We start from the raw sequence: 26,490 nt of genomic DNA on the forward strand, positions 1-26,490 counted from the left end.
ACACGCACACGCCGCTTAGCCCGGGCGTGTGCATAACAGCGTCCATTTACTTTACTCGCTTATATAGCGCCATTAATTCCACAGCACTTTACAGACTACATCACTGTCCCCATTGAGGCTCACAATCTAAATTTCCTATCAGTATGTCTTTGGTGTGTGATGAGACCGGAGAACCAAGAGGAAATCCACAAAAACACGAGAAGAAAACACGGGAAGAGAATACAAACTCCTTGCAGCTGTTGCTCTTTGTGTCGAGTCCACATGCTGCCCATCACTTCTAAAAATTTATCTGAGGGTATAAAACTTTTTGACCCCACAAGTGTTCAATACATACTGATAGAATTGGATCATGAAAAACGGAAATCATATTCTTATTTTTCCCCTCAAAGACTTAATAAGTACCCCGCAATTCCGGACAATTCCCCCCTCCCCAGGAGTACAGCAATACAGTGGCATGTAAAAGTTTGGGCACCCCTGGGCAAAATTACTATTTATTGTGAACAGTTAAGCAAGTTGGAGATGAAATGATCTCTAAAAGGCCTAAAATGAAAAGAAGACATTTCCTGTCTTGTATTTAAGGCAAAAAAATAAATACATTATATGTGTGTGTGTGTGTGTGTGTGTGTGTGTGTGTGTGTGTGTGTGTGTGTGTGTGTGTGTGTGTGTGTGTGTGTGTGTGTGTGTGTGTGTGTGTGTGTGTGTTATATATTCTTCATCTTTTACATTTTAAAAAGTACAAAAAGAAAAATCGGATGATGTTTGAGGGATACATTCTTTCTTGGAAAATTCTTCCAGTTCTGTGAGATTCCTGGATCGTCTTGCATGCACTGCTATTTTGAGATCTAGCCACAGATGTTCAATGATGTTCAGACCAGGGGACTGTGAGGGTCATTGTAAAACCTTCAGCTTGCACCTTTTGATGTCATCTATTGGGGATTTTGACGTGTGTTTAGGATCATTATCCATTTGTAGAAGCTATCCTCTTTTCAACTTAAGCTTTTTTACAGAAGGTGTTATGTTTGCATCAAGAATTTATTGAAATCTGATTGAATCCATTCTTCCCTCTACCCATGAAATGTTCCCCGTGCCATTCCCTGCAACACAACCCCAAAGCATGATTGATCCACCCCCATTGCTTAATGGTTGGCAACATGTTCTTTTCCTGAAATTCTGTGCCTTTTTTCCTCCACACATAAATTTGATCATTGTGGCGAAAGAGTTCTATTTTAACCTCATCGGTCCACAGGACTTGTTTCCAAACGGAATCAGGCTTGTGTAGATGTTCGTTTGCATACTTCTGAAGTTGAATTTCATAGTGAGGATTCAGGAGAGGTTTTCGTCTGACGACTCTACCATGAAGGCCATATATATGTGAAGGCGTCTCTAAATAGTAGAACAATGTACCACCAACCCAGAGGCTAAATCTTTCTGAAGGTCATTTACAGTCAAGAGGGGGTTCTGATTTGCCTCTCTAGCAATCCTACGAGCAGCTCTCAATGAAATTTTGCTTGGTCATCCAGACCTCATCTTGACCTCCACTGTTCCTGTTAGCTGCCATTTCTTAATTGCATTTCGAACCGAGGAAAGGGCAACTTGAAAACGCTTTGCTATCTTCTTATAGCCTTATCCTGCTTTGTGGGCCTCCACCATTTTCATCTTCAGATTGATAGGGAGCTGCTTAGAAGAACCCATGGCTGCTGGTTTTTCACACAAGGTTAGAGGATGCAGGGCTTTTATAAACCTGGAAAATTTGCATCACCTGGTCTTTCCTAACTTTGATAGTAAAGAAGCCATAACCCTAACAGGCTAATTAAGGTCTGAAACCTTGGTCAAAGTTATCTGAGCACAGAAATCTCCACGTGTGTCCAAACTATTGCATTGGCCTATTTACCTTTTTGTAATTTTTAAAATAATTAAAAAAAAAGACAATTTTTTTTGCCTAAAATACAAAGGAAATGTGTCATCTTTAACTTTAGGCCTTTTAGATATAATTTCATCTTCAACTAGCTTAACTGTAACAATAGTAATTTTGACCAGGGGTGTTCAATACTGGGCACACAGCAGGCCTCAAAAGGGAAAGTGCGATATTTGACTTTGAGAGTAAATTTGTCTGGAATAGGTTGCAGGTGCTGGATGTTGCACTTGCTGAGCTTCTGAGATGCCAAAACAGCTAAACTCCACCTAGATTTCAGGATGGAAAAATGAAAGAAACCCTGAAGTGAACCCATTGTGGCGACTATGCCCTGAAAGCATTTATCAAAGGGTGAAGTGAGCAATTTGACAGATCCCCAGAAATTAGTATGCAATGGATTTTGCAAAGTGAAAAATGCTATTGTTCCAGCATGTGCTTAGTTTTTGCCATTGTGAAAGGACAGCTGTCTAATGTTACTCTGTTCCTTGTTCTATTAGCACCCTGCATGTGGCCCTAATCTTTAGTCATGCCCATTAGAGACCCAATTTGTGGATTTAGAAAAAGTTGCACGACATGCCAGCTTGATAGTTCATGTAATTATGGACATGAAGATGACAAACATTTTTTTTTTCCCAGTAACAAGACTTATCATTGAACATTTAACCCCTTTACCCCCCCAAGGCTGTTCGCACGTTAATGACCAGGCCAATTTTTCCAATTCTGACCAGTTTCACTTTATCAAGTAATAACTCTGGAACGCTTCAATGGATCCCCCTGATTCGGAGACTGTTTTTTCGTGACATATTGTACTTCATGATAATGGTAACATGTATTTGATATGACCAGCGTTTATTTGTGAAAAATTCGGAAATTAGTGAAAATTTTGAACATTTTCAAAATTTAAATTTTTATGCCCTTAACCCCTTTCAGACGACGTCAGTAATAGTACATACGCTAGCTGTGCCCTGGGACTTATGGACCAGCTACATACTATTACGCATAATGCGATCGCTCCCGCACACAAGCGGTGCCGCGTGTCAGCAGTGCCGCGTGATTGTCACAGCTGACACCCGGTGCTATGTGCAGCAAGCGGTCCCGCACCGCTCCCGGCACATTAACCCCTGCAATGCTGCGATTGAAGTCGATCGCAGCATTGTGGGGGCAAGGTGGGAGGTAAGCGCCGATACTTGCCTCCTCTCCGGCCTCCAGCGATGTCTGCGGCAGCTCCCAGATGCTGTCATGACGACCCAATGTCATCATGACAACATCCGGGTCACCAGGAGGCAGAAAGTTACTTTGGTCATTCGCAGTGCATGACCAAAGTAATGTCTCTCCTGTGTGCAGCGCTGACAGGCTGCATGACAAAGGGAGCTGCTGCTCTCTATGCTATACAGCTGATCAGGCTGCAAAAAGTGAAAGTCCCACAGCGGGACAATGTGTAAAAGTAAAAACAAAAAAAGAGTAGGAAAGTGAAAAAAATATAAAATAATAATTTAAAAAATATAAAAAAAAAATACCCCAAAAATAAAAATATATTGTAACCATAATATTTATTATAAAACAATAAAAAGTACACATTTGGTATCGCCGCGTCCGGAACGACCGGACCTATAAAACTGTCCCACTAGTTAACCCCATTAGTGAACACTGTATTAAAAAAAAGAAAAACGAAGCAAAAACCAATGCTTTATCATCATACCGCCAAACAAAAAATGGAAAAACACGAGATCAAAAAGACGAATGTACACAAAAATGGTACTGCTGAAAACGTCATCTTGTCCCGCAAAAAACAAGCTGCCATAAAGCTCCATCAGCCAAAAAATAAAAAAAGTTATAGCTCTCAGAATAAAGCGATACAAAAAAATTATTTTTCTAGAAAATAGTTTTTATTGTGTAAAAGCGCCAAAACATAAAAAAACTATATGAATGCGGTATCGCTGTAAACGTACTGGCCCGAAGAATAAAGATGCCTTATCAATTTTACCACACACGGAACGGCATAAATAAAAAACAATTCCGGAACTGCTGGCTTTTGTTTAGTCTGCTTCCAAAAATCGTAATAGAAAGCAATCAAAAAATGTCACATGCCCGAAAATGGTACCAATAAAAACTTCAACTTGTCCAGCAAAAAACAAGCCGTCACATGACACTGTCGGCCAAAATATGGAAAAATTATAGCTCTCAAAATATGGAGATGCAAAAACTAGTCTTTGCAAAAAAAAAGCGTCTTTTAGTGTGTGGCAGCTGTCTATCATAAAAACCCGAAATGAATCACTGAGTCTAATCACTTATACCACACGAGGAACGGCGTAAAAAAATAAACTCTAGGGCTAGGGCTGGGCTAAGGCTAGGGCTGGGCTAAGGCTAGGGTTGAGATTTTATTCAAAAGAAAAAAAAAAAAAAAAGGACGATGATATGGCGACCAGTGTTGAGCACAAGTGCTCGCTACTTGAGTTTGCATTGGGTGCTCGGGTATGCACTGAGTATCGCGGGTGTTCGAGTGACATGCTCGAGTCTCTGCCCCATATATGCTTCGCGGCCAAAAAAAAAACGTTGCTGGGATCACCTGCTATGCACCAGCGATCCGCGCATGTTTATTTTTGGGTGTCTAACAACCGTGAAACATGCGGGGAGGGGACTCGAGCACCCGTGATACATGGTGCATACCCGAGTACCCGATGCAAACTGAAGTAGAGAGCACTTGTGCTTAAGACTAATGACAACTTATTCAATATGATGACCTAATGTTATCAAATTCTGTTGTACTTCTGGGTTCAAAATCTACACTATACCCCTTGATAAAATCCTTGAGGGGTCTAGTTTCCAAAATGGAGTCAATTGTGGGGGGTTTCCACTATTTGGGCACATCAGGGGCTCCCGAAATAAGACATGGCATCTGCTCTTGATTCCAGCCAATTTTGCGTTCAAAAAGTCACATAGTGCTCCTTTCCTTCGAAACTCTGACGTGCGCCCAAACAGTGTATTTTCCCCACATATGGGGTATTGGCGTACTCAGGAGATATTGCACAACAGTTTTTAGGTTCCATTTTCTCCTCTTATTCTTGTGAAAATAAAAAATTTGGGGCTAAAAGATAATTTTTGTGGAAAAAGTTAGATTTTTTATTTTCATAGCTCCATGTTATAAACTTCTGTGAAACACCTGGGGGTTAAAGGTGCTCACCACACATCTAGATAAGTTCCCTAAGGGGTCTAGTTTCCAAAATGGGGTCACTTGTGGGGGGTTTCCACTGTTTAGGCACATCAGGGGCTCTCTAAACGCAATATGGCATCCGCTAATTATTCAAGCAAATAATACATTCAAAAAGTCAAATGGTGCTCCTTCCCTTCTGAGCCCTGCCATGCGCTTAAACAGTGGTTTTTCCCCACATATGGGGTATCTGCTTGCTCAGGGGAACTTGCAAAACAAATCTGGGGTCCATTTTTTCCTGTTACCCCTGCAAAAATAAAACAAATCGAGTCTAAAGTAACATTTTTGTGAAAAAAAGTTAAGTGTTCATTTTTTTGTTCCCCATTCCTAAAATGCCTGTGAAGCACCTGAAGGGTTAATAAACTTCTTGAATGGGGTTTTGAGCACCTTGAGGGGTGCAGTTTTTAGAATGGTGTCACTTTTGGGTATTTTCTGTCATAAAGGCCCCTCAAAGTCACTTCAAATGTGATGTGGTCCCTAAAAAAATGGTTTTGTAAATTTTATTTTAAAAATGAAAAATTGCTGGTCAACTTTTAACCCTTATAGCTCCCTAACAAAAAAAAAATTGGTTCCAAAATTGTGCTGATGTAAAGTAGACATGTGAGAAATGTTATTTATTAACTATTTTGTGTGACATAGCTCTCTGATTTAAGGGCATAAAAATTAAAATTTTGAAAATTGAGAATTTTTGAAAATTTTCGCCAAATTTCTGATTTTTTCACAAAAAAAGCAAGTGATAAAGAAATTTTACCACTATCATGAAGTACAATATGTCCCGAAAAAATCTCAGAATGAGCGGGATCCATTTAAGCGTTCTAGATGTATTACCTCATAAAGTGACTATAGTCAGATTTGTAAAAATTGGCGCGGTCATTAACATGCAAACCACCCTAGGGGTTAAATCAGAGAGAAATGTCACAAAATAGTTAATAACTGACACTTTAGATCAGCACAACTCTGGAGCCAATTTTTTTTTTTATTAAGGAGTTATAAGGGTTAAAAGTTGACAAGCAATTTCTCATTTTTACAACAAAATTTACAAAATCACTTTTTTTTTTGGGGACCACATCACATTTCAAATCACTTTGAGGGGTCTATATGACAGAAAATACCCCAAAATGGCACCATTCTAAAAACTGTCCCCATCAAGGTGCTCAAAACCACATTCCAGAAGTTTAACCCTTCACGTGCTTCACAGCAATTAATCGAATGTGAAAGGAAAAAAATGAACATTTAACTTTTTTTCACTAAAATTTTACTTTAGACCCCAATTTCTTTATTTTCACAAAGGTAAAAGGAGAAATTGGGACACCAAAAGTTGTTGTACAATTTCTCCGGAGTACGCTGATACCCCTTATGTGGGGGAAAGCCATTGTTTGGGCGCACGGCAGGACTCGGAAGGGAAGGAGCACCGTTTGACGTTTTCAACACAAAACTCGCTGGAATTGAGAGCGGACGCCATGTGCCTAAACAGTTGAAACCCCCAACAAGTGATCCCATTTTGGAAACTAGACCCCTTAAGGAACTTATTTAGATGTGTGGTGAGCACTTTGAACCCCCAAGTGTTTCGCATAAGTTTTTTCCACAAAAAAATATCTTTTAGCCGCAATTTTTTTATTTTCACAAGGGTAACACGAGAAATTGGAACCCAAAAGTTGTTGTGCAATTTCTCCTGAGTACGCTTATACCCCATGTGTTGGAGAAAACTACTATTCGGGCGCATGTCAGGGCTTGGAAGGGAAGGAGTGACGCTTTGGAATGCAGACGTTGATGGCATGGTCTGTGGGCGTCATGTCACGTTTACAGAGCCCATGATGTGCCTAAACAGTGGAAATGCCCACCAAGTGCCCACTTTTTGGAACAGATTCCTGATCGTTGAACTTTATAATGCAATGCCTTACGTCAGTTGTGTAGAACAACCTGACGAACACTACGTCAGTTGTGTAGTGTTCGTCAGGTTGTCATACGTCAGAAATTAATTTAGTAGTGCCTGGAAGTATGTTACCTTCTTAAGTATTCTTTCATGCATAGGCCAGGTTTGTCGGGGCAGCTGTCGCACTGATAAATGGTGTCCTTGAGTATTCCTTCGGTAACAAACTTGGCACTTCTTTTGTGACTTATTTTGTTTTCCGCTGTGAGGGACCTCTCCTGGGAAGTGCTGGCCTGGTACGATTCAAGGTCCTTCAGTTCCGGAAGTACTGGGGCCCGCTCTGTCACCGCTGCCAAATATCAGGGCCTTGATCACTACCTCCTGGAACTGGAGGTACGACGTAGAAGTTTGGCCTGCACATCGTGACAGAAGGAAAGCGTTGTGCATTGCTATCTGTACGATGTGCACGGCCAGGTTCTTGTACCACACATTGGCCTTCCTCAAAGCACTGTACGGCTGGAGGACTTGATCAAAGAGATCAACTCCCCCCATGTACTTGTTATACCCCACTACACAGTCTGGTTGGACGACCTGTGTAGTGGAACCTTGTACAATGCTGAGGGTGCAGTAATCACCATGTATGGTGGTCAAGAAAAGGACATCCCTCTTGCCTTGTACTTGACCACCAGCAGGTGGTCGCTACATTGGGCTCTGATCTGACCCCTTCTGACCATCTGCCAATTAGCGTCTTTGGGAGGCCTCTCTGATTTTTGCGGACAATACCACAGGCTGCGGTACCTCGCGCAGAGAGGACTTGAAGAGTGGGATGCTGATATAAAAGTTATCCACGTAAAGGTGATAACCTTTATCCAGCATTGGGTGCACCAAATCCCACACAATTTTCCCACTCACTCCCAGAACAGGGGGGCATTCAGGGGGTTCAATCCAGGAGTCCTTCCCTTTGTAAACTCTAAACTTGTGAGTGTACCCTGAGGTACTCTCACACAGTTTATACAGATTGATTCCGTACCTGGCCCTGTTACTGGGCAGGTACTGCCGGGAATCCAAGCCTTCCCTTAAAATGAATTAGGGACTCACCCACGCAGATGTCCCTTTGGGGCACGTATACTTCAGCAAACTTGTTGTTGAAGTGCCCAATGACCGGCCGAACTTTGAAAAGACGATCAAAGTTCGGGTCATCGCGTGCAGGACACCTTGCATTATCGTTGTAATGCAAGAACTTGTGGATGGCCTCAAAACGTATCCGGATCATAACTATGTGGAACACTGGAGTGTTATACAAAATGTCAACACTCCAGTGTTGCCGAACTTCTGACTTCTTCAGGATCCCCATGTGAAAGACCAGGCCATAAAACATCATCATTTCTACTGCGTCTACAGGAGACCAGTTAGAAAATTATGAAATCTCACCAAGGACAACATCTGCTAGGAGTTTGTATGTTCTCCCAGTGTCTGTGTGGGTTTCCTCCAGGTTCTCTGGTTTCCTCCCACACTCCAAAGACATACTGATAGGGAATCTAGATTGTGAGCCACAATGGGGACAGTGCCGATAATGTATGTAAAGCGCTGCAGAATATGTGGACGCTAAATAAAAATAAAGATTATTATTATTTAAAAGTGCTGTTTTCTGCCAAAAATTGATGAGCGTACAACTTAGTTTGGCCCACCATGAGATTTACAAAATCCTCAGAGAAAAAGACTTTGAAAAAGTCTGTTTCTGTGAGGCCGGTGGTGTCAAACTTGATTCTTGATTCTGCTACAAAATCAGGAATCAGTGGCTCATAATTTTCAGGGGTCGAGGTCCATACGATACAGGGTCAGTAGTGTGGGGGGGGGGGGGCTGGTTCATCTTCTATCCAGGAGCGACTGTGTGGCGTAGCAGCACCGGAGGAAGAAGAGGAGGAGGAAGACAACGAGGAGTCAGAAAAATAAAGAAAGGTAGGATCCTCTACCTCGCGGTCAGTGTCTGAGGCAAGGAAAGCGTATGCCTCCTCCGCTTAATAGCGAGTTTGGGATTAGCGGGGAATTTTTTTTTTTTTTTTTTTTTTTTTTTTATCTATGTGGTGCGTGTGTGTCAGTACTTTATTTAGAGTGTGTCTGTGTGTGTCAGTGTGCTTGGTGTAAACTTTTTTTTTCTGAATGGTAAAAAAAAAAAAAAAGAAGAAGGAACAGTCGGAGGTGGTGCAAACAGAGCACGAGTATGGATCAGTGCTCGGCGGCTGCAGGAAGCACGAAAAATAAACTGCCAAAAATTTGAGGGATCAGAACTTGGTGGCACAAAGGGGGATGAGGAGGGGGGTAAAAAGAGGGGCGGGGGGAGGGAGAGAGGGGATTGGGGTGGATGTGGAGGGATCAAAAAACCTACTTTCAGTTGTGTTGTCTTGCCTTTTTCTGCCTGATGTCTTCTGTCACAGCAGGAGCAGAGATTGTGGTGTCACAGGTATCTGTGGGACCACAAGGCCCAGCACGGCGCACGACCTGATAGTGTGACCGCTTTGTACAAAAAAAAAAAAAGAGTCAGTGGAAAAAAAAAAAGCATAAAACAGTGAGCACGAGTGATGATCGGTGATTTGCATCACCGATCAACGCTCGGCGGCTGGATGCAAGCACGGAGGTGGTGCAAAGTGGGGAGGAGGGGAATGGACAGGGACAAAAAAAAAAAAAAAAGTCCTGGAAAACAGTGAGCACAGACGTTTATCAGTGATGTAGTCAGCGCTCGGCTGCTATAGGAAGCATGGAAAAAAAAAAAAAGCCAAAAAAAACGAGCCATCAAGTACTGATTAGCGCTCTGAGGCAGAAAGGGGGGGTAAAAAGAGGGGGGGGGGATGGGGATGGGGATGGGAAGGGTGGCATTGGGGTGGATGAGGGGAGATCAGAGATGGACTTACCAAAGTCTTCTCTGTTCTTCTTTCAGCAGCAGGATCAGGAGCAGCTTACCGCACGAGCAGTCCGGAGCAGGAGCAGACCGGAGCAGGAGCAGACCCGAGCAGCAGCAGTAGACCGAAGCAAGAGACCGGAGCAAGTCTTGTGGTGTCACAGAGGCTTCGGTGGCACCACAAGGCCCAGCACAGTGCAGATCAGACATGTGACGACTCTGTACAAATCTTCACCAACAGTGAGGAGATGCAAGTCAGTCACAGGGGGTGATAGGATGGTGACAGCCAGGTCACAGGCCGGTCACCTCTCGGTCAGGCACTCTGATTGGTGCGATTGATGTCATCGTCGATCGCACCAATTGGAGCCGGCTGGGGTACTACACTACATGGGGTCATAGAACCGCCTGGTCACCTACGGTCAGGCACTCTGATTGGTGCGATCGATGTCATCATCGATCGCTACAATCAGAGCTGGCTGGGGCCTGGACAGACAGCACAGGGGGTCACAGGGCGGTGACAGGCAGGTCACCGCCCGGTCACTGTGCGGGCGCGCTCTGATTGGTGTGACCAATGTCATCGGCGATCGCACCAATCAGAGTGGTTTGTGGCCAGGGTTGGCGTTGCCAGGCACCAGTTTAGGATCGGTGCTCTTAGCAGCACCGATCCTAGGCTGCACATCACTGTTTCACGCAATCCGATTGCCTGAAACAGTGAGAAATGCTGTGATTGGCTGTTCACAATTGAACAGCCAATCACTGCGATCGTGTTTACGGCGACACCCCCCAGGATGACGACGCCATCTACTCTAAGGTAAGATGATGCCGGAAATTTAATGCAATCACAGCGACCGAAGTCATAATAAGTATCTGGTCCAATAGGCCCAGGGCGCAGATATTTATTATTACGTATAATGTCAGAAAGGGGTTAAAGAGAACCTGTCTTGTTGAAAATAGTACTTGACCTGCGGGCAGGATGTTATAGAGCAGGAGGAACAGATCAGATTGATACACATTTTTGTAGAAAAAGTTTCAGTAAAACTTGCATTTTATTCACTGAACTCCCTGGTATTTCAATAGGACACAGTGTTCCCAGCATGACTGTACATGTAAAGATCGTGGTCAGTCACTGAATAGGAATGCCCAATGGATTCATATATAGACAACCGAAGTAGAATAAAATACAAGTTATTTCCAATAAATCTAAATATTCTGCTCAGCTACTTCTCTATACCATGCTGTCCACAGATTGGAGTCCATGTACAATATGACAAGCTCTCTTTAATTCTCAGAGCACTGGTATAATGCTTTGCATTAATGCCAACAGGTTTTTTAGGCTTCAGTAAGTTTCAGGTAGGCCAGGGTCACACTGCCATACATTCTCTCAAACGGAGAACTAAGAGTTTGAGCCGAGAGTCATTAGCATAATCGGACCGATTATGCTAATGACTCTTGGCTCAAACACTCTCAGAGTTTGATCCGAGTGTCATCCGAGTGTGATCCGATTCTCTCGCATCAGAGAGGAAGACAGAACAAAATGTCTCCATCTTCTCCAGTCAGTGTCTCTGACCGCATTAGTCGGACTGCACTCGGATGACAGAGTGCAGTCCGATGTTTCACACACACCCATAGACTTGTATGGGTGCGCATGATCTGATTTAAAAAAAAAAAAATTGCAGATCAGCACTGCATCATAGTATAACATTGGGCTGAGTGCTATCAAATCTGGAGAACATTATTAGACCTCCGGGTAGTAATAGCAATCATCAGTATCATGTCACTGGGAGTGTGGTGGAGGTGATGAGAGAAAGGGACCCCTGCCTTCACCTGTCACCTAGATGACAATCATCATTGACCGTAGCATGCAGGAGGTTAAATGGTCAGGATTAATGCCAGAGCTGTAAGAACACCATACAAGCACAGCATAGTGTGCTTTGGTGCACCCATCCATACATAGTAGTGTGTCAAAGTGCAAGAATGGGTTAATTAGCCCACAAGAAGCCATTTGGTAGCATGCTTTATTATTTCCTACTGATTATCTCAGAAGCTGCACTGGGGCAAAGAGGAATCACACTTACTGCACAGCTTTGCCAGAGCACATGTCAGATTTGAAAAATATTACTTTTTTCTGAAGTCCAAAATTGGTTTAAAAAAATATGTACACATTTTTTTGATCTTCATTAAGTAAAACACAAACTGTTTTAATTGAAAGTTACCACAAAAATAAAGTAAAACGTGACGGAAAAAACAAAGTCAGAATCCCTTGGATGTACAACCATCACAAATTCTCTGTTCTCATGTCATTTACAGTACAGACCAAAAGTTTGGACACACCTTCTCATTTAAAGATTTTTCTGTATTTTCTTGACTATGAAAATTGTACATTCACACTGAAGGCATCAAAACTATGAATTAACACATGTGGAATTATATACTTAACAAAAAAAAGTGTGAAACAACTGAAAATATGTCTTATATTCTAGGTTCTTCAAAGTAACCACCTTTGCTTTGATGACTGCTTTGCACACTCTTGGCATTCTCTTGATGAGCTTCAAGATGTAGTCACCGGAAATGGTCTTCCAACAATCTTGAAGGAGTTCCCAGAGATGCTTAGCACTTGTTGGCCCTTTTTTTTTCTTTCACTCTGCGGTCCAGCTCACCCCAAACCATCTCGATTGGGTTCAGGTCTGGTGACTGTGGAGGCCAGGTTATCTGGCGCAGCACCCCATTTATTATTATTTATTATTATAGCGCCATTTATTCCATGGCACTTTACATGTGAAAAAGGGGTATACATACAAGAACAATTACAATAATCTTGAACACAATGTGACAGCGACTGGTACAGGAGGAGCGAGGACCCTGCCCGCGAGGGCTCACAATCAACAAGGGATGGGTGAGGATACAGTAGGTGAGGGTAGAGCTGGTCGTGCAGCGGTGGTTACTGCAGGTTGTAGGCTTGTCGGAAGAGGTGGGTCTTCAGGCTCTTTTTGAAGGTTTCCACGGTCGACGAGAGTCTGATGTGTTGGGGTAGAGAGTTCCAGAGAAGAGGGGAAGCACGGGAGAAATCTTGTATGCAATTGTGGGAGGAGGAGATTAGAGGGGAGTAGAGAAGAAGATCTTGTGAGGATCGTAGGTTGCATGTAGGTAAGTATCGGGAGACTAGGTCACAGATGTATGGGGGAGACAGGTTGTGGATGGCTTTGTATGCCATGGTTAGGGTTTTGAACTGGAGTCTCTGGGCAATGGGGAGCCAGTGAAGAGATTGACAGAGAGGAGAGGCCGGGGAATAGCGGGGGGACAGGTGGATTAGTCGGGCAGCAGAGTTTATGATAGATTGGAGGGGTGCAAGAGTGTTGGAAGGGAGGCCACAGAGCAGGAGGTTGCAGTAGTCAAGGCGGGAGATGATGAGGGCGTGCACTAGTGTTTTTGCAGATTCATGGTTGAGGAATGTGCGGATCCGGGAGATATTTTTGAGCTGGAGTCGGCAGGAAGTGGAAAGGGCTTGGATGTGTGGTTTGAAGGAGAGTTCAGAGTCCAGGGTTACCCCAAGGCAGAGAGATTGATGGACTGGGGAGAGTGGGCAGCCATTGACTATGATGGATAGGTCAGTTGGGGGGGTTGAATGAGACGGCGGAAAGATGATGAATTCTGTTTTGTCAATGTTAAGTTTTAGAAATCTAGCAGAGAAGAAGGATGAAATAGCAGACAGACATTGTGGGATTTTGGTTAGTAAGGAGGTGATATCAGGTCCAGAGAGGTAGATCTGTGAGTCGTCAGCATAGAGGGGATAATGAAAGCCATGGGACTCTATGAGCTGTACCAGGCCTAAGGTGTAGATGGAGAAGAGCAGGCGTCCTAGAACTGAACCTTGGGGGACACCGACAGATAGGGGGTGAGATGAGGAGGTGGTCTGTGAGTGAGAGACACTGAATGTCCTGTCTGTTAGATATGAGGAGATCCAGGATAGGGTCAAGTCTGTGATGCCGAGAGATGAGAGAGTGTGTAGTAAGAGGGAATGGTCCACTGTGTCGAAGGCAGATGACAGGTCTAGGAGGAGGAGGACAGAACAGTGTCGCTTAGATTTGGCGGTTAGTAGGTCGTTGGTAACTTTGGTCAGTGCAGTTTCAGTAGAATGGTGCGGTCGGAAACCAGATTGTAGGCGGTCGAAGAGGGAGCAGGAGGAGAGGTGGGAGGACATCTCAGAATGGACATGTTGTTCCAGTAGTTTGGAGGCATAGGGGAGAAGTGATATGGGGCGATAGCTAGACACAGAGGATGGGTCAAGGGAGGGCTTTTTGAGGATGGGTGTGATTGACGCATGTTTGAAGCATGAGGGGAAGACACCAGTAGTTAGTGACAGATTGAAGAGGTGGGCTAGGGCTGGGATGAAGATAGTGGTAAGGTTTGGGATGAGGTGGGACGGGATTAGGTCAAGTTTGCAGGTGGTGAGGTGTGATTTGGAGAGTAAAGAGGAAAGTTGATCTTCAGAAATGGTGGAGGAGGTGGTTTTGGAGGAAGAGGGTTGAGTAGGTGTGAGGAGGGGCTGTGCGGACTTTAGGCAAAAGCTTTGCCTGATGGTGTCAATCTTCTGTTTGAAGAATGAGGCAAAGTCTTTGGCTGAAATAAGAGGAGAGGAAGGAGGCACTGGGGGACGGAGGAGAGAAATGAAGGTGTTGAATAGTTGTTTGGGGTTGTGAGACAGGGAGGAAATGAGAGATGAGAAGGATGTTTGTTTTGCTGCAGTGAGTGTGGACTTGAAGGTAGTGAGGGTCTGTTTGAATGCGATGAAGTGCTCATTGGAGTGGGACCTTTTCCATCTACGCTCAGCAACCCTGGAGGCCCGTCGCAGTTCTTTAGTTAGGCTAGTGTGCCAGGGTTGTCTGTTGATTGTGCGAGCTTTGGTATGTGTCAGGGGGGCGACCGAATCGAGAGCTGCAGCTGTTGTATAAAGTGGCAGCAGCATCTGCATCATGTAAGGAACTAATGTCTGTAAGAGGGAGAAGGGATTCGGAGAGTGAGTGTTGGTCAAGGTGTTAGAGATTTCTGCGAGGGTATGCAAGTTTGTGGAGTGGGGATTGTTGCCCCGGGGAGGAGAGAGAAGAGAATTTAAGCAGGCTGTGGTCAGAGAGAGGGAGAGGTGAGTTAGAGAGGTTAGATAGGGAACAGAGGCGGGTGAAGATGAGGTCCAGAGTGTGGCCGTCTTTGTGGGTGGGTGTGTAAGACCAAAGGAGGAAGTGAGGAAAAGAAGCTTAGAGGCAGCTGAGAGGGAAGTGTCAATGGGGACGTTGAAGTCGCCCAAGAGGATAGTGGGGATGTCGATGGAGAGGAAATGAAGTAGCCAAGTGGTGAAGTGGTCAAAGAAAGTGGTGGCTGATCCTGGGGGGCGGTAGATGACAGCCAGTTGGAGGGCGGCAGTGGGATATGGGTGAAGGAGCAGTTTTCTGAGAGGAGGAAACCTATTCCTCCACCGTGCTTGCCGGTGGGGCGGGGGGTATGGGAGAGGTGGAATAAGCCGTACGAAAGTGCAGCAGGAGAGGCCGTGTCAGAGGGGGTGAGCCAGGTTTCAGTGATGCCAAGGAAGGAAAGCTTGTTGGTGATGAAGAGGTCGTGAATGTAGGAAAGTTTGTTGCAGACGGAGAAAGCGTTCCATAGAGCTCCTGTTAGGGGGATTGGGGAAGCGGGGGCTGGGCAGATGGGTATAAGGTTAGAAGGGTTACGAGAGTTTGGGATAGATCGTGGGTAGGAGGTGGAAGTGACTGTGGGGATGTGGTGAGGAGGGCCAGGATTTGGAGAGTTGTCACCGGCAGTAAGGAGGAGCAGAGAAAGCGTTAGTAGGTGGGAGCAGGAGAGGGCATGAGGTGGCTGTCTGTGTTTGGAGGCAAAGGATTGTATGTTGAGGAATAGCTCTGAGGAGGCGGTGAGATGGGTGGGGAGAATGGAGGGAGAGATGAAGAGTTCCTTACTAGGTGTAGGGATTAGGGGCGGTTGTAAGAAGTGAAGGATTAAGGGGGTGAGAGTGAAAACAAAGACAAACATTGTTTACTGTGACTTAGTATGTGACCAGTTACCTTCAGTTCTCTTCAGATTCACCCCATCACTCTCCTTCTTGGTCAAATAGCCCTTACACAGCCTGGAGGTGTGTTTGGGGTCATTGTCCTGTTGAAAAATAAATGATGGTCCAACTAAACGCAAACCGGATGGAATAGCATGCCGCTGCAAGATGCTGTGGTAGCCATGCTGGTTCAGTATGCCTTCAATTTTGAATAAATTCCCAACAGTGTCACCAGCAAAGCACCCCCACACCATCACACCTCCTCCTCCATGCTTCACGGTGGGAACCAGGCATGTAGAGTCCATCCGTTCACCTTTTCTGCGTCGCACAAAGACATGGTGGGTGGAACCAAAGATCTCAAATTTGGACTCATCAGACCAAAGCACAGATTTCCACTGGTCTAATGTCCATTCCTTGTGTTCTTTAGCCCAAACAAGTCTTTTCTGCTTGTTTCCTGTCCTTAGCAGTGGTTTCCTAGCAGCTATTTTACCATGAAGGCCAGCTGCACAAAGTCTCCTCTTAACAGTTGTTGAAGAGATGTGTCTGCTGCTAGAACTCTGTGTGGCATTGACCTGGTCTCTAATCTGAGCTGCTGTTAACCTGCGATTTCTGAGGCTGATGACTCGGATAAACTTATCCTCAGAAGCAGAGGTGACTCTTGGTCTTCCTTTCCTGGGGCGGTCCTCATGTGAGCCAGTTTCTTTGTAGCGCTTGATGGTTTTTGCAACTGCACTTGGGGACACTTTCAAAGTTTGCCCAATTGACTGACCTTCATTTCTTAAAGTAATTAAGGTCACTCGTTTTTCTTTACTTAGAATTTGTATTATGGCAAGAAAAAAGCAGCTAACAGTCTATTTAGTAGGACTATCAACTGTGTATCCACCAGACTTCTGCACAACACAACTGATGGTCCCAACCCCATTTATAAGGCAAGAAATCCCACTTATTAAACCTGACAGGGCACACCTGTGAAGTGAAAACCATTTCCGGTGACTACCTCTTGAAGCTCATCAAGAGAATGCCAAGAGTGTGCAAAGCAGTCATCAAAGCAAAAGGTGGCTACTTTGAAGAACCTAGAATATAAGACATATTTTCAGTTGTTTCACACTTTTTTGTTAAGTATATAATTCCACATGTGTTAATTCATAATTTTGATGCCTTCAGTGTGAATGTACAATTTTCATAGTCAAGAAAATACAGAAAAATCTTTAAATGAGAAGGTGTGTCCTAACTTTTGGTCTGTACTGTATCTTGGCACTACCACGGAGGCCAGTGATTGCCTGCAGACAAGACATGACATCTGTGAGATATGAGAAGAGGGCTTTTCAATCAAAATGGTCCATGGTCCAATAAACATCTTTTTATATTTTTCTGTTTGTGATAAAACCATGTGAATTACTTACCTCTCCATTGAGGTACAGCATGTCGAAAGCATACACACAGACCTGGACTTTTATGTCAGAAGCTTCAACATCCTACAAGAGTCAATGAGAAAAAGAAGTAGAATAAATAGGTCAAAGGAAACTGTTAGGGCACAATATAAATCAGCTGCACAAACACATAAGCGCATGTAACAACCTGCAAAGCCAATGTTCAGTTCAAACAATCTTTAAAGGGAATCTGTCAGCAGACCTTTACATCCTGAACTATTTATATGCACACATACAACCAATAAATCCTCATAAGAATAGGAAAACATAAGGCCCCATCAGAAGAGGGAACATATAAGCTATTTAGAATATAACAGAGGCAACAAAATAATACAGAAAATTTACAATTTTATTAAAAGCAAAAAATACAAAACACACCACAGTAAATAGGAACAGACAGTATACATGTCCTACCACTTAAGGGAAAAAAAAAAGGGACCAGGGGTGAGTATCCCTTTAAATATCTGCATGCGCATGAGGAGTCATGTCAGCATGGGTATTTATATTTAAAATATAAAACTGCAATTTTCTATATTATTTTGAGGCCTCTGTTATATTCTGCATAGGTTATATATTTATATGCATATGTAGCTCTTTCACAAACAAGTACAGCAACACCTGTGCATGGCCAGTATGTTCCTCCATTACTGAGAAATCAGCAATATGAATATGGAAATGGGGCTGAAGATCTGAAGCCTCTGTCACTCCAGCTCCATTTCCTCCTTGGAGTGTTGTTGCCTCCTCAGACTGGAACAGACTGTTAATAGTTCAAGTCTTATTAGGGAACACTAAAAAAAAGTAGTAAAAAAAAAAAGAAAGTACATTGCTGCTGTGGTGACAGTTTACACAATGCAGATGTCACGTAGACAGAGCAGCAGTCAATTACCGGGCTCAGCGCTTTGTGCAGTCTATATGGGTAGAGTCGCTAGCCCAATAATCGGCTGCAGTATGGGTGACGTGACTTCAGAGCTGCAGTAGTAAATTATCACTGATGCATAAATAGCAACTGCATGCAAAATCTGTAAGTCTGATCTATCAAAGTATATTATTATTTAATATTATAATATTTAATAAAATATATTTTTTATAACGTTGAAAACAAATAAAAAAAATCCAACCCTATGTTTGGTATTGCCGTAATTACCACCTGTAAAATAATAAATAATACCTGGTCATTTTTGTTGCACTTTGAACACCAGAAAAAAAACACGAAGAAAAAACCAAAAATGCACTTTTGTCATTATTTTATTTCATGCTAATTTTTTTCCCTTTCATTCCAATACCTTACATTATAGTGTGTATGATTCAAAACATCAGCTCTTCCAACCAATAGGGATTTATATAAAATATTAAAAGAAAACGAATGGATCTTGAGGTCATCCTATTTTCTACACAGGCAGCAGGCAATGGGTGATGCAGAACAGCAAAACGAATAATTAAAATAATGTTCTTCAAAAGATACACAAACCTTTCGTTTTCGTGTAGTCAGAACTTGGAACGGCTGGATTTGTTTCTTTTGAGGGTCCCATGCAACGGCTTCGGAGTCAAAGATACAGGACTTCACTGTGTTCTTCCTCACCTAGCAAAAACAGAATAAGAACAATCAAACCAATGTACATAAAGTAATAAAAAGGCGCTCTATTAGGAGACATGGAAAAGAAGAGTTAGAACAGATTATTTCTATATGTAGCTCATAATCACCAATCAGGAAACGGTTTTGCTTATAACACTTGAAAAATGAAAACCAAATAACAGAGTGAGCACGTAGTAAGCCATTGCAGAGCAGCTTGCATTTGTCAAAAGATCATTAAGAAATTACTGCTGTGATTTTTATTTTCACACATGTAACAAGTCTCCCGGTTAGTTTTTCATACCTGCATACAAGCCTTCATAGTTACCATCCCTTATGTACAGCACAGAGAACACATTTAGGAGCTAGAGTCCAGTGTCTGCTTTTAGGTTTATATTTTTATGTGGAGCCTAATACGCGAGGCATTGTCATTTCATAGGGTCATGCTGAACTTCTTCAATAATTAAATTGCAGAGTAGCTGGTTTTTAAAAGCACTTTTCAATTTTACCTAACAAAAATCAACTCCGTTCTCAAGAAAAGGAGAAATTGTCAGTTGTATAGTTTACCCCTAGTGGCCTAGGTTACCAGTCACGGCTGCAGTCTACCAGTGGTGGTCAGTCTCCTGGGCAAGGAGAGCAGTGTTTACAAGCTCTTTTCTAGGGAGTTTGTATGCGCTGCTCTAAAACTGAACAGAGCACTAGATCTGGCCAGCATTAATGCCCTGGCGTTCCTCCAATGCTGAAGAGATTGACAGTTCAGACTACTGAATGAAAAGTGGAGTTATTCAGGAGCACACTGCCCTCTGGAAAACAAAGAAGCTGTGAGATAGGGGAGAGGTGCACTCCTAAAAAGAAATCTTGAGACAAACACTTTAAAAAGTGGCCAGCATTAGCACTTATGTTATCCCTGCAGCTTTCCAGAGTACTAATTTTCTTTATTTTAAGATCCACCATACGGTGGACTTTACCAAGGTGGCATGGCTCACCAGGTGATAAAGTATACACACCTATAGTATCTTAAATGGCCATAAAGCAATAATGTTACATTAACTCCAAAACAATGTCTTTACACAGAAGGCCCAATTTAGATTAAAAGGTAAATTTTATTAATACAAAATGAATAAAAACACATAAGTGAGAATACTAAATACACAGAAACACGGTGGGTAAACCCAGAAAAGGTGTAAATACACCTATGAAAACATAACAGTCAACATAGTATTCACATTTGTTGCTGTATGCAAGCAATCCAGCTTAGCAATGATTTAATTGCAGTATAGTTAAATCAGACATATTTATGCACATACAGGCTATAATTATCCATCAAGTACAAAGTGTTTATTTGTGTGATAGAATAAAAACTATTTATGCAGCAATAGCCTTAACATAGAGCTGAATATTCATACCAACGTATGTAGAAACTGTATACATGGAAAAGAAAGGCCATGTGTTACCTTAGTAGTAACTCCGGTGACCCACCACACCCGATGCGCGTTTCGCAATGAAATGCTTCATCCAGGGGTGGTGGGATGCATGCCAGATAGGTATTTAAAGTAAGACTATCCAATAGAAATGAAGTACAACATGTGTGATCCAGTGTCCAATGATTATCGACAAATCAGCCATATATATGCAAATGGCGCATAGTCGCCGGTCATCTCCAGTCCTGTCCTTATCCCGCCCTAATAAACGTTACCGTTATATCCCCATCATGTCCGATAGTCTGTCACGTAGTCAGAATCACTTCCCGCCGCTAGTCAGAATGTTAACGCCGTCGTCATGGTAATGATGTCACATGACATCGCTTTGCCGGATCACTTCCTACCCTACATAGGAATCCCTATGCCGGTGCAGCACGTGATAGTTGTCACGTGACTCAGGGTATGACGTAGCTTCCTGTTTAATCTGAGATAGGAGCACACAGATGAACTATAAATATAAACATATGAATATATATACAGTATATACACATATACACACACTACCGTTCATAAGTTTGGGGTCATTTAGAAATGTCATTTTTTAAAGAAAAGCACATTTTTTTCAATGAAGCTAACACATGAATCAGAAATACACTCTATACATTGTTAATGTGGTAAATGACTATTCTAGCTGCAATATCTACATAGGTGTATAGAGGCCCATTTCCAACAACCACCACTCCAGTGTTTTAATGGTACATTGTGTTTGCTAACTGTGTAAGAAGGCTAATGGATGTTTAGAAAACCTTAGAAATCCCTTGCACAAGTATGTTAGCCCAGCTGAAAATGGTTTGGCTGATTTGAGAAGCTATAAAATTGACCTTCCTTTGAGCTAGTTGAGAATCTGGAGCATTACATTTGTTTGTTCTATGAAACTCTCAAAATGGCCAGAAAAAGAGAACTTTCATGTGAAACTCGACAGTCTATTCTTGTTCTTAGAAATGAAGGCTATTCCATGCGAGAAATTGCCAAGAAACTGAAGATTTCCTACAGTGCCTGACGCCATCTGTCACACATAGTGGAGTTAATGTGATTGTCTGGGGTTGCTTTGGTGCTGGTAAAATAGGAGATTTGTACAAGGTAAATGGGATTTTGAATAAGGAAGGCTATCACTCATTTTTGCAACGCCATGCCATACCCTGTGGACAGCGCTTGATTGGAGCCAATTTCATCCTACAACAGGACAATGACCCAAAGCACACCTCCAAATTATACATGAACTATTTAGGGAAGAAGCAGGCAGCTGGTATTCTATCAGTAATGGAGTGGCCAGCGCAGTCACCATATCTCAACCCCACTGACCTGTTGTGGGAGCAGCTTGCCCGTACGGTACGCAAAAAGGGCCCATCAAGCCAATCCAACTTCTGGGAGGGGCTTCAGGTAGCGTGGGGGGAAATTTCTCAAGATTACCTCAGCAAATTAACAGCTAGAATGCCAGGTCTGCAATACTGTAATTGCTGCAAAGGGAGCATTCTTTGACAAAAGCAAAGTTTGAAGGAGAAAATTATTCTAATAAAAATCATTATTTATAACCTTGTCAATGTCTGGACTATATTTTCTAATCATTTTGCAACTCATTTGATAAATAAAAGTATGAGTTTTCATGGAAAACACAAAATTGTCTGGGTGACCCCTAACTTTTGAACGGTAGTGTATGTATGCATGTATATATATATATATATATATATATATATATATGTATATATATATATATATATATATATATATATATATATATATATATATATATATAGATATAGATATAGATATAGATAGATAGAGATAGAGAGAGAGAGAGAGATATAATTTTTTTAAATATATATATAAAAAAATTTAACATTTTAAAAATTATATCTATCTATCTATCTATATCTATATATATCTATATATATATACTGTATCCATCTCTCTATCTATCTATCTATATATATATATCTATCTCTCTATCTAGACACATGTCCATAGCTTCAATGATTTCATCTTGCAGGACACACTCCAGCCACATGAGGTCTGGCATTGTCCTGCATTAGGAGGAACCCAGGGCCAACCGCACCAGCATATGGTCTCGCAAGGGGTCTGAGGATCTCATCTCGGTACCTAATGGTAGTCAGGCTCTCTCTGGTGAGCACATAGAGGGCTATGCGGCCCTCCAAAGAAATGTCACCCCACACCATTACAGACCCACTGCCAAGCCGGTCATGCTGAAGGATGTCTCCACGGCGTCTCCAGACTCTGTCACGTCTGTAACATGTGCTCAGTGTGAACCTGCTTTCATCTGTAAAGAGCACAGGGCGCCAGTGGCGACTTTGCCAATCCTGGTGTTCTGTGGCAAATGCCAAGCATCCTGCACGGTGTTGGGCTGTGAGCACAACCCCCATCTGTGGATGTCGGGCCCTCATACCACCCTCATGGAGTCGGTTTCTAACCGTTTGTGCAGACACATGCACATTTGTGGCCTGCTGGAGGTCATTTTGCAGGGCTCTGGCAGTGCTCCTCCTGTTCCTCCTTGCACAAAGGCGGAGGTAGCGCTCCTGCTGCTGGGTTGTTGCCCTCCTATGGCCCCCTCCACGTCTCCTGGTGTACTGGTCTGTCTGCTGGTAGCGCCTCCAGCCTCTGGACACTACGCTGACAGACACAGCAAACCTTCTTGCCACAGCTCGCATTGGTGTGCTATCCTGGATGAGCAGCACTACCTGAGCAGCTTCTGTGGGTTGTAGAGTCGGTCTCATGCTACCATGAGTGTGAAAACACAACCAACATTCAAAAGTGACCAAAACATCAGCCAGAAAGCATTGGTACTGAGATGTGGTCTGTGGTCCCCACCTGCAGAAACACTCCTTTATTGAGGGTGCCTTGATAATTGCCAATAATTTCCATCTATTGTCTGTTCCATTTGCACAGCAACATGTGAAATTGATTGTCAATCAGTGTTGCTTCCTAAGTGGACAGTTTGATTTCACAGAAGTTTGATTTACTTGGAGTTATATTCTGTTGTTTAAGTGTTCCCTTTATTTTTTGGAGCAGTGTGTATATATATACACACACACACACACACACACACACACACACACACAGGTGCATCTCACAAAATTAGAATATAATCAAAAAGTTTATTTATTTCAGTTCTTCAAACCAAAAAGTGAAACTCATTATATAGAGTCATTACAAACAAAGTGATCTATTTCAAGTGTTAATGATTATGTACAGCCAATGAAAACACATATGTCATTATCTCTGTAAGTTAAAATAATTAACAAAAAACACCTACAAAGGCATCCTAAGCGTTTAAAAAGGTCCCTTAGTCAGTTTCAGTAGGCTCCACAATCATGGGGAAGACTGCTGACTTGACAGATGTCCACCAGGCAGTCATTGACACACTCCACAAGGTCCCAGAGCTCCAATTTTCATTTGGAAATCAAGGTCCCAGAATCTGGAGGAAGAGTGGAGAGGCCACAATCCACAATCTGCTTGAGGTCAAGTGTGAAGTTTCCACAATCAGTGATGGTTTGGGAAGCCATGTCATCTGCTGGTGTAGGTCCACTGGGTTTTACCAAGACCAAAGTCAGCGCAGCCGTCTACCAGGAAATTTTAGAGCACTTCATGCTTCCCTCTGCCGACAAGCTTTTTGGAGAAGGAAATTTAATTCTCCAGCAGGACTTGTCACCTGTCCACACTGCCAAAAGTACCAATACCTGGTTTAAAAACAACCGCACCACTGTGCTTGATTGGCCAGCAAATTCGCCTGACCTTAACCCCATAGAGAATCTATGGGGTATTGTCAAGAGGAAGATGTGAGACACCAGACCCAACGATGTAGACGAGCTGAAGGCTGCTATCAAAACAACCTGGGCTTCCATAACACCTCAGCAGTGCCACAGGCTGATCACCTCCATGCCACGCCATATTGATGCAGTAATTGATGCAAAAGGAGCCCCGACCAAGTATTGAGTGCATTTACTGAACAAACATTTCAGTGTATATACATAAATTTATATAAAATATACATACATATATATATATACATACATATATACATATACATATATATATATATATATATATATACACACACACACACACCTATATATATATATTATATGAAAGTGAGATCCGTTTACTAATAAAAATGCATATTTAAGAGACATGACATGGATGCATAAAACTGAGGTATATAAGGAGAGAGGTGCAAAAAATTAATAAAAAAGAATGTAGTACAACAGTGATATGGACATAGTATGAAAAAGTGAGATACGTTTGTTAATAAAATACCATGCCTGGACAATAAAAGAAAAAGTGACAATAAATCTTCACTTGTGTTATTTATCTTATCATAGAAATTTAGACATACATGGAAAAAGTGCCAGATAAGGCAAGTGAAAAATAAGTGACCAATAATCAACAATAAAGTGCTAATGCGTAAAGAGATACTATGATATATATATATATATATATATATTTATTTTTTTTTTTTTTTTTTTTCTATTACATGTGATCATAGGAAATAAAGTGAATGAGTGTGAAAGATAATTAACGTGTAAAAGTGCAAATATGCAAAAATGCTTTAAGGAATATTCAGAAATAGTGCACGTGCCAAGAGATTGATATCACACCCCTGTATAAAATTCTAAATCCGTATACTAATTTCACCATAACTTCCCAACATCTATATTAGATAGTCTATACAAAAGCCTAACACAAAAATATATAAAAAACAGATAGGGCAAAACGCAGGGATATATGAGATCTGATAAGCCAGACTATCTTCAAAGCTTCAGAGTACATTGGAGCATGGGAATAAAGTTTAATGAGGTTGTCCACTACTTTTCATTGATGACCTATCCTTAAGATAGGACATCACTGTCAGATGGTCGAGGTCCGACACCCAGGAGTATCCCCACCGACCAGCTGCTTTCAGTGACGGCGGCGGACGGAACTCAATGGCGGAGCTGCTCTGATTTCTGATAGTGGCTGCGTCCGAGTACTGTACATCCATCTCCTATTAAAATCAATAGGCGGCAGATGTGTAGTACCCTGCTGCGGCCACTATCAGAAGACGGAGCAGCTCCACACTCGAGCAGTTCCGGCCGGCGACCGCTGCAGCTGACACCGAGAACAACTGATCAGAGCGGGTGCCGGAGGTCAAACCTCGAACGATCAGATATTGATGACCTATCTTAATGATAGGTCATCAATGAAAGAGTAGTCAACAACCTCTTTAAATAGTTAGAAAAATGGACTTGGAGAGAGGTACATCAGATGCATTAACAACATGTTGATCTGTGTTGTTGAGTCACATGATGTGTTACCATAACAACGGGCGCTAGTTCATCTGCGTGAGCCTCTCTCAGATTAAACAGGAAGTTAAGTCATACCCTGAGTCACGTGACAACTATCACGTGCTGCACCGGCATAGGGATTGATATGCCAGGTAGGAAGTGATGTGGCAAAGCGATGTCATGTGACATCATTACCATGACGACGGCGTTAACATCCTGACTAGCAGCGGGAAGTGATTGAGACTACGTGACAGACTATCGGACATGATGGGGATATAACGGTAACGTTTATTAGGGCGGGATAAGGACATGACGAGATGACCGGCGACTATGCGCCATTTGCATATAGATGGCTGATTTGTCGATAATCATTGGACACTGGGTCACACATGTTGTACTTCATTTCTATTGGATAGTCTTACTTTAAATACCTATCTGGCCAGCATCCCACCACCCCTGGATGAAGAATTTCATTGCGAAACGCGCGTTGGGTGTGGTGGGTCCCCGGTGTTACTACTAAGGTAACACATGGCCTTTCTTTTCCCATGTATACAGTTGCTACATACGTTGGTATGAATATTCAGCTCTATGTTAAGGCTATTGCAGCATAAATAGTTTTTATGCTATCACACAATTAAACACTTTGTACTTGATGGATAATTATAGCCTGTATGTGCATAAATATGACTGATTTAACTATATTGCAATTAAACCATTGCTAAGCTGGATTGCTTGCATACAGCAACAAATGTGAATACTATGTTGACTGTTTTCATAGGTGTATTTACACCTTTT

The 26,490-nt window shown here is 42.5% G+C and overlaps 1 protein-coding gene across 2 annotated transcripts in view; it reads right to left on the reverse strand.

Moving 5' to 3' along the window:
* The window catches only part of LIG1 (DNA ligase 1), a 313,956-nt gene that overhangs the window by 67,604 nt on the left and 219,862 nt on the right, over positions 1–26,490 (reverse strand). For both annotated transcript variants that reach the window (XM_073657816.1, XM_073657817.1), the window contains 2 exons: positions 18,837–18,947; positions 17,342–17,413 (listed from right to left, as the gene is read on the reverse strand). In XM_073657816.1, the coding sequence (XP_073513917.1) occupies positions 17,342–17,413; positions 18,837–18,947 (183 nt within the window). The remainder of the gene's footprint in view (positions 1–17,341; positions 17,414–18,836; positions 18,948–26,490) is intronic.

This window comes from Phyllobates terribilis, unplaced genomic scaffold (assembly GCF_046119375.1).
Source record: "Phyllobates terribilis strain yellow unplaced genomic scaffold, ASM4611937v1 Scaffold_12__6_contigs__length_324123572, whole genome shotgun sequence".
In the NCBI taxonomy this organism is placed as follows: domain Eukaryota; kingdom Metazoa; phylum Chordata; class Amphibia; order Anura; family Dendrobatidae; genus Phyllobates; species Phyllobates terribilis.